Source organism: Clytia hemisphaerica, unplaced genomic scaffold, assembly GCF_902728285.1.
Source record: "Clytia hemisphaerica strain Z4C2 unplaced genomic scaffold, Clytia hemisphaerica genome assembly, whole genome shotgun sequence".
Lineage (NCBI taxonomy): Eukaryota > Metazoa > Cnidaria > Hydrozoa > Leptothecata > Clytiidae > Clytia > Clytia hemisphaerica.
In genome coordinates, this window is record NW_027103550.1 from 5,440 (window position 1) to 14,632 (window position 9,193).

Sequence of the window (9,193 nt, forward strand, 5' to 3'; positions counted from 1 at the left end):
GTACGAGATGTACTCTTTATGATTTATAAACAGGAAATCTCTATTGTACTTTTGAATTTATATAAGGAAAGAAATGAGATAATAATAATAATAACTAGGTCACAGTGTGGATGTAAACCACACTGAAACGACCGCCTTCCATCACGCAATCACGCATCACACTCGCGAAAGAGCGCGCGCACATTATTAACGCTTACATGTTATGTACCAGATAAACATGTCATCTCCAGTACATTTTAGATTATTCATTGAAAACAGATTACAATATAGTCATTTTTCATGTCTCGATTATTCAATTCCGAATAAAAGACATTCAGGGAAAAAAAAGAGAAACACCTGGGTAATCTAGTTAAAAAAACCGAAAGTAAATGGTAGACAAAGTAATGAGCCAAGGCAAAACGAGATTAGCGTACCACTATGAAAGAAACCGCCTCCGGCGGTCGATAATTGACGTCAAAAAAGAGTGAAGACGCATTTTCTTTGCTCTCGATCAGACAAAAATGATTCCACCTGGAAATGATCAAATCCAGCTGGATCAACCTAGAATTGCACAAGAACAATCACGAAACATTGAAGAACAACCAGGAGAAATCTTAGAATGCGACATGCAGCGGTCTTCCAACACCACAGCAGGAACACCAGTGCAAAACAACAACATTCAGCGACGAACAAAATGGACGAAAGAAATGAACTTACATATCGTTCGAAGCTATTTCATCGCGATCAAGACAACTCCAAACACATTCAGAAAGACCCTCCATAATTTATGGAAGGAAAGGTATGGAGATAATTTCACCGAGCAACGCATTTGCGACCAAAAAAGAATTATCTTCGTCAAAGCGACAAACGCACAAAACCAAAGACTTCGAGGCAACTGGCTGACACAAATAGAAATCAACACAGTCAGAGAGGAGATCGATACTGAACTAAACCAAGATCAGCAAGTTGACCAAGAAGAACCTCAACACCAAGAAGAACCCCTGCAACAAGAGAATCTTCCGGAAAACAATGATGCACACGACCAACATATCGGACAAGATCAAGACGAACAAAACGCCCAAAACGAGATCATGCAGGCCGCAAATAACGTCCCGGAAGAAGGAAATGTCATCAGAGTTCAAGGAAACGATGGGGAAAACATTCAAACAAGATTTGAAGAACATTTTATCATTTCAAAATTGACTCCTTTTGAAAAAAGGGAAAAATTTCGGAAACCATCGAAATTTGATTTGAAAAAACTTTCACGAAGCTGTGACATTGTTAACGAAATAATTGACGTCAATCGCCATCAATGCAACGACATCTCACAAATCAACGAGATGACGTATGCGTTTGCACTTACTGCGATAGAACACGCCAATCTGCGAAAACAATGTATCATAACCAACAAAGAAGCATCAAAAAGGAAACAAGCATGGGTCAAACGTCTTGATTCAAAAATCCTCGAAATCCGCAAGGAAATCAGCCAAGTCGAACAGATGAACGCAGACAACCCATCGACAAAAATGAAAAAAAACAACGACCGTCTCAGACGAAAACACAACATCAACAACGAACGAGATCGCGTAACCACCTGCGAACGTCTGAAACAAAAGCTTCTTGCAAAAAACAACCGACTTAAGCGCTACAAGTCACGAGCAAAACAGTACACAGAAAACAGAGACTTCGTCAACAACCCTGATAAATTCTACAAGAGCTTGAGAGGTACCAGCATTCCAATCGACAAATCACCGTCAAAGCAAGAAATCGAAAACTTCTGGCGACCAATCCTAGGTACCGAAGCAAATTACAACGACCAAGCACCGTGGATCGCTGAATACGAAGAAACCATCAACATCCAATCTTACGAGTTCCAACCCATATTCAAAGATGAAATATCGGAGGCTATTAAAAACTTTGCCAACTGGAAAAGCCCCGGTGTTGACAGCTTGCAAAACTTCTGGTGGAACAAGTTTAACTCCATCTACGATCAGAAAACGATCGTGTACAACGCAATGGTCGATAATCCACAATCAATTCCTGAATGGTTCACCACGGGCAGAACAACGCTCGTACCTAAGAAACCACAAACCGAGATCCCATCGAACTACAGACCCATCACTTGCTTGCCAATCACATACAAAATAATGACAAGTATAATTACAAAACGGATGAAGTCTCATCTCGACACCTTCAATCTACTCCCTGAAGAGCAAAAAGGTGGTATCTCAGGAAACCAAGGAACCGTAGACCAACTCCTGATTGACGACATGATACTTGGAAACGCAAAGAAATCAAAACGTAATCTGTCAACAGCATGGATCGATTACCGAAAAGCTTTCGATTCTGTACCCCACGATTGGCTGAGGAGATCACTAGAAATACACAAATTCCCACACAAACTTATAAACTTCTTTTCAACTACAATGACAAAATGGAAAACAACTCTAAATATCACAACGCAAAACAGCACTATATCTTCAGAGCCTATTAATATCCACAACGGCATCTTTCAAGGAGATTGTCCATCTGGGCTGAATTTCGTCATAAGCCTTCTACCGCTCTCTTGGCTCATCAAAAGAACATCCATCGGCTACTCAATTGGCCCGAGAAACAATCGCACAACTATCAGCCACCTGCTTTTCATGGATGACCTGAAATTGTACGCCAACAATGACGAACATCTCCAAGACCTCCTCGAAATCGTGTCAATGTTCAGCAACGACATCCACATGCAATTTGGACTTGACAAATGCAACATCATGTCAGTTCGAAAAGGAAAGTTGACCCGGGGAAACGATATTATTCTCCAAAGTGAAGAAACCATCAAAGCACTTGATCTACGCGACCAATACAAATACCTCGGAATGCTACAATCTAATGAGATCGACAAGAAGCAAATGCGCAGCAAGTTCCGAGCTGAATACTTTACCCGAGTAAAGAAAATTTTAAAATCCTCGTTAAACAGCAAAAACACCATCCAAGCGATCAACACCTTCGCAGTACCATCAATCTCATATGGATTCCAAGTTCTAGATTGGTCCGTGACCGAGCTTGAAGATATTGACCGTCAAACAAGAAACGTCCTTCGACAACATCACATGCTCCACCTAAAAAGCGACGTCGCCCGAGTGTACATCCCACGTAGAAATGGAGGAAGAGGTTTACTCAACATCACAGACCTCTACAAAAACCAAATCATTCAATACAGTAAATACCTTAAAAACTCCACCGAACATCTCATGATATTAGTATCAACGTCACAAACCGACAGAGGAGCAAAATCCCTCCACCAAAAAGCTGAGAAGTACCTAGCAGAACTCAACATTGACGAAAACCAAGCAAACGAACTTACAAAACCACAATTGAAATTGCGAGTCAAAACCAAACGCTCCAAACAAAAACTCGAAATCCTCAAAGAAAAACCCATGCACGGCCAATTCTTCATCACGCTAGACCAACCCCACATCGACAAAGACGCTTCATTGTCATGGCTAAGATCCTCCACATTGAAAAGAACTACCGAATCAACCATCTGCGCAATCCAAGAAAATGCAATAACCACCAAATACACCCAAAAACATATCTTCAAAACCACCAATGACGACACCTGTAGAGCCTGTAAGACCAAACCCGAAACCATCCACCATATCATCTCAGGATGCCCAGTCCTTGCACCAACCAAATATACCCAACGCCATGACAATGTGTGCCGATACATACACCTCCTCCTTGCAGAAAAACACGCCATGATCCAACCTAACTCTTCCAAATGGTACCAATATGACCCTGAACCGCTACTCGAAAATGACGATGTAAAGATCCTATGGAACTTTCCTGTCCAAACGGACAGAAGAGTCGCGCACAACAAACCCGATATCATCGTCATCAACAAACGAACACGAGAGGTACAGATCATAGACATTGCCGTGCCACTCGATTGTAACATCGCACGGAAACGAAACGAGAAAGTGACAAAATATGTTGATTTGTCTATTGAAATAAAACAACTGTGGGGCATGACAAAAGTAAAAACGATACCCATCGTTATTGGGGCAATGGGATCAATCCATGAAAAATTTGAAAAACTGATTAATGATAAAATGGACTTGAAAGTCAATGTCAATGAAATGCAAAAGATAGTTCTCTTGGGAACATCACATATTTCTAGATATTTTTTCTCAGCCGACTTTTAGTTACACGACTATTAGCTTTCTACAAGCCCTAAACTTTAGCTTCTTTACTTAAAATTAAACTACTTTATATAGACACAATCTAATTCTAAGTTTTTTCAACTACGTATATCTTTAAGTCCTCTATACCAGAAATCCTTGACGAGACATCTTTGAAAGCGGAAAAATTTTTCAAACACGCAGATGAACAAACATTTTCTTTGCACAAATTTGAAAAATTTATCGGTGAGTAAAGGAATATCTCTTAACACTTAAGTAAGATAAACCTATATCACTACCTCTAGGGCTTAAGCGGTCTCAATACCATGTTTATAAAATATTTTTAACATTTTATTTAATTACGATTTTCGACGACTTTATTTTGATTTTCATGGATTGATAATTTCAGATCCACTCAGATTCCCACATCCTAAATCTAGCCTGAACGATGATAATACATTAAAAATTTCTCTTGTTATACCTAAGTTTTATCGAATCAAACCGGATTCTATTTGCTAAGTCTCACCTAAATTACTTTGGTTTTCCATGAGACGCCTTGGAAAGCGACAAATTTTTCAGAAATGCAAAATGAAAGTTTTGCAAGACTTTGAAAAATTTCTCGGTAAGTAAAGGTGTATCTCTCTTATTAAGATATTTACAAAATTGTTTACTAAGATATTCCATCGAGACTTAATATTAAATTTTTCTTATTTTTTAGTTCTTGTTCTAATATTATAATAGAAAAAGTGTACCTAATCTATCTTCGATAGAAGGAAAAATTTTATAAATAGTGCATTATCGAAACATTATCAAAATATATCTCAAATAATAATAATAATAAGTGCAATAAAGTGACAATCAAACGGGGAAAAATCACGAAAAGCGACAACATCGTACTCGACAATGGTGAGATACTAAAAACCCTAGACCAAAACAAACAATACAAATACCTCGGGTTCATTCAATGAACACCAACTTACTGACAAATACACCAAATCAGCACTGAAAAATGAGTACTTTAAAAGACTGAAGATGCTACTCAAAAGTGAACTCAACAGCCTCAACACAATATCCGCCATCAACTCTTATGCCGTCCCAGCTCTGTCGTATGGCTTTCCTGTACTGGACTGGACGATCACTGAGCTAGAGAACATCGACCGCGAAACGAGAAAAGTCTTGCAATCATTCCACGTGATGCACAACCAAAGTGACGTAACAAGACTCTACCTCCCGAGAAAAGAAGGTGGAAGGGGTCTTATCAACATCGTTGACCACTTCAAAAACTGCATTATCAACTTCAGCTCCTACCTACTAACATCAAACGAACCCTATCTGACCTTGCTATCCAACTGGCAACTCACCCGCGGTGCAAAATCGATTCACGCTATGGCCCAGTCATACAGCCAAGAAATCTCTCTCGAAATACAGCAGCTTTCCATCCTTTCAAAAAGCCAACGAAAAAGAAAAATCAAGATAAAACGAATTGAAACAAGAACTGAAATCTTGAAAGCCAAGAACCTCCATGGACAATACTTCCAGCTGCTTGACGAACCGCACGTTGACAAAACCCTAACGACAGACTGGATACGATCGTCAACCCTGAAACGTGCAACAGAAGCCACCATATACGCGATTCAGGAACAAGCAGTTACTACCCGCTACATTCAGAGACGAATTTTCCATCAGCAAGTCGAAGAAACATGCCGTATATGTAACCGAGAAAAAGAGACCATCCACCACATTATATCAGGCTGCACAGTACTTGCACCAACAAAATATCTCCAAAGACATAACAACTTGTGCAAGTACATTCACGAGCTTCTCATGCGTGAAAACGATTTAAAGCAAGAACGCACCCCATGGTACGAACACCAACCACATCCAGTGGAGGAAAACGAATCCACCAAAATTCTCTGGGACTTTTCCATCCAGACCGACCACCAAATCGACCACAATAAACCCGATATCGTCGTCCTAAACAAACAAACGAAAGAAGCACTGATCATTGACATCGCAATTCCGTCCGACTACAACATACCCCGTAAACGAATTGAGAAAATCCGAAATTACACCGACTTGGCAGTAGAATTAAAAACTTTATGGAACCTGAATATAGTTAAAATCGTCCCAATCATAATTGGTGCAACTGGTGTGATACACAAAGGATTGAGTGATGATGTAGGAAATCTTGGTTTGACTCAAAATAAATTTAATATTTCAGAGGCCCAAAAAATAACGCTGTTAGGCACAGCACATGTCGTCCGAAGTTTTTTCACTTTAGCTTAAAATTTCTCTAGTTAAGCAAATTAAGAACTTAAAAAAACAATAAGCTTTCTCGAAAATTTTTAAAACTTTTTCAACTCTTTTTCAAAGCCCGGGATCCACGTAAGGCAAGTAGTATATATATTGCCGAAAAGATAGGAGCCCATTTTAGTCGCGCGGCTGAGGTCGAAAAACGTTTCATTTCGTGATACATCTTTTAGATTCCAAAAAAAACAACGGAAACTCGCGAATTAGTATGTGTAGATTACAAAATCAAAAAGTTTCCACGATATTATCGTGCAAGTAACGAGTAATTGGTGATTTTTTGCGTTTCCAGGCAAAATTGCAAGGCCTTGAAATTCATGATTTTTGGGGGGGTCCTCAAATTAAAAAAAGACCTATACCACATGATAGAGCTCTTCAAACTGAGCAAAAAAGTGTATTACACCAAAGTCCCAACTTCTCTAGATCAAAAGTTATGGGCCTATTTGTGGTCAAAAAGGTGTTTAATTTTGCATAAATTAATGCAGATTGTGGGGAAATTCCCTGTTTTCCATCAGTTTTTTACCACAAATAGGCCCATAACTTTTGATCTAGAGAAGTTGGGACTTTGGTGTAATATACCTTTTTGCTCAGTTTGAAGAGCTCTATCATGTGATATAGGTCTTTTTTTAATTTGAAGACCCCCCCAAAATCATGAATTTCCAGGCCTTGCAATTTTGCCTGGAAACGCAAAAAATCGCCATTTACTCGTTACTTGCACGATAATATCGTGGAAACTTTTTGATTTTGGAATCTACATATACTAATTCGAGAGTTTCCATCGAAAAAAGTGGAATCTAAGAGGTGTATCACGAAAATCATTTTCTAGCCACTTTTTTCGACCTCAGCCGCGCGACTATTTCCTCATAGTCGAGTTGTAAGTCTAGTCTTCTAAGAAACTACTCTTCAAGTCACCTTAAATTGGGGATCTTCGTAAAACAATAGGCTTATCACAAGTAACGTAGGAATGCAAAACAAGCTTTGCATACCTCAATACAACTGATAAGCCCATGGTTGAAAAGGAGAACCCAAAAGAAAGTTTCGAGCGGTTAAGAAATAATACAAATTGAAAAGACAATTTTATATTTCTATTATTTTTCTAGCATGTTTGAAATCAAATTTTGAGAAACTCTACTAAACCACCATCTTAACTTTTGAAACAACATATTTTCAAGTTTAATTAGCAACTCTTGATTCCACAACTTTTAAATTCAATCAAGCTCTTCAAGTTATCCATAACTTTGAAATAACTTTGTTTTGATAGGCCTTTGATAAACTTACGGCATAGTTATTTATTTTTCTAAATAAATTATTTATTTTGAATATTATCTCTCTAGGAAAACAAACGTTTTTGGCCGACTTTCTTTAAGATCTTTTCATCCAAGTTAAAAATTTTTTTGAAGCACTCCAAGCTCTTGTTAGTTCTTTTAGCACTCTTGAAAATCAAAATCAAGACTTGAAATCAATATCAACGGTATTATATTATGTTTTTAGTATTTATTTTAGTACGAGGTGTACTCTTTATAAATTATAAACAGGAACCCTCTATTGTACTTTATACCTTATATACGGAAAGAAATGAGTAAATAATAATAATAATATAATTACTGTAGGTGAGACAGGGGTGAGCTTCAATTCAATTCTCTTCAATTCGATAAATAAATGATCATAGGAGAAGCGAGAATGACTCTAAGGTGGAGAAAGAGGAAAAACTCGATAACCCAAACTTATCTGGTCGCCGGTCGTGGTCGCTGGTCGTGGTCGCCATTTCTGGTCGATGTTTAGAAACTCCCCTATCTTCTTCTCGTCTTCTTCGCTTGAGAAAATGATTGACAGATTAAAGTTTTTCACCCGTGCCGGCCGGTAGCTCGCAAGTGTTATGCGAGCGTTCTCGGTTCTCGGCGTTTCTCGGCTCGGGTCGAGCTAAAATGGTAGAACTTAGAATGATGGAAGTTGGAAGGGTGGAATGGGTGAAAACTAGTTTCAATCAGCAATTCCGCCCCTTCAATTTTTTTCGTTCTTTCTAGTCCGTGGTAATTTTCCGGGGGTCAGGATTCGATTATCAGTTAGGGTCAGGGTTGCTAGTAACGGCTTGTCACTGTGCCGGGTGCATACTCGGCGCCTTTGGCCCCGCAGGGTTGCTAGTAACGGCTCGAATTTCAGTCAGGTTTAAAAAGGGGTACTTTTACCCATATTATAATAACATTACCCCCGTCTTTTGCCAGTTTGGTATAATATGTTATGAATTGCGTGGTTCTGCTGTGCGACGATAGCTCAAGTGGTAAAGCGTCGGGTTTGGAAACCATGGTTGCTTGCATTTGGTGGTTCGAACCGAGGTGTGGGAGTAAAGTTTCAGGATTAGTAAAATAGCTTCAAATAGTCAAATTCAGAAAAAACTATATAAGTCCAGAAATCAGAAAAAACAGAGTTAGTGATAGGAAATAGAGAAAAAGAGGAGAAGGGCGGAATTGGTGATTGAAACTAGATCTTTCCAGTTGGAACATGGAAGTTGTTTGACATTGGAATGTTTACCTACAATGTACAAGAAGCGTCTTGACAGAAGAAAATGCTTTGTTTGGTTGTTAGTCTGAATCGCAGACCTCTATAGATATATATAGATATACTCCCTATATAAGAAACTTTTTTCGCTAGGCTAGAGGATGAGCAGAAGCCGGCCCCTATTTGGTTGTCAATGATAATAAAAGTACTGTACCGTTATTAATTTTGTTAGATCTGAC

The 9,193-nt window shown here is 38.8% G+C and overlaps 1 protein-coding gene across 1 annotated transcript; it reads left to right on the forward strand.

The window, feature by feature from the left end:
* The first annotated feature begins 5,183 nt into the window (after positions 1-5,183).
* Positions 5,184-6,437, forward strand: LOC136800044 (uncharacterized). The gene has a single exon (XM_067056661.1). It carries the CDS (start codon positions 5,184-5,186, stop codon positions 6,435-6,437), a length of 1,254 nt encoding a protein of 417 aa, XP_066912762.1.
* Positions 6,438-9,193: the final 2,756 nt, after the last annotated feature.

Coding starts and splice junctions, on each gene's coding strand:
- LOC136800044 (XM_067056661.1), top strand. CDS start 5,184: ATGCTACTCAAAAGTGAACTCAACAGCCTCAACACAATATCCGCCATC.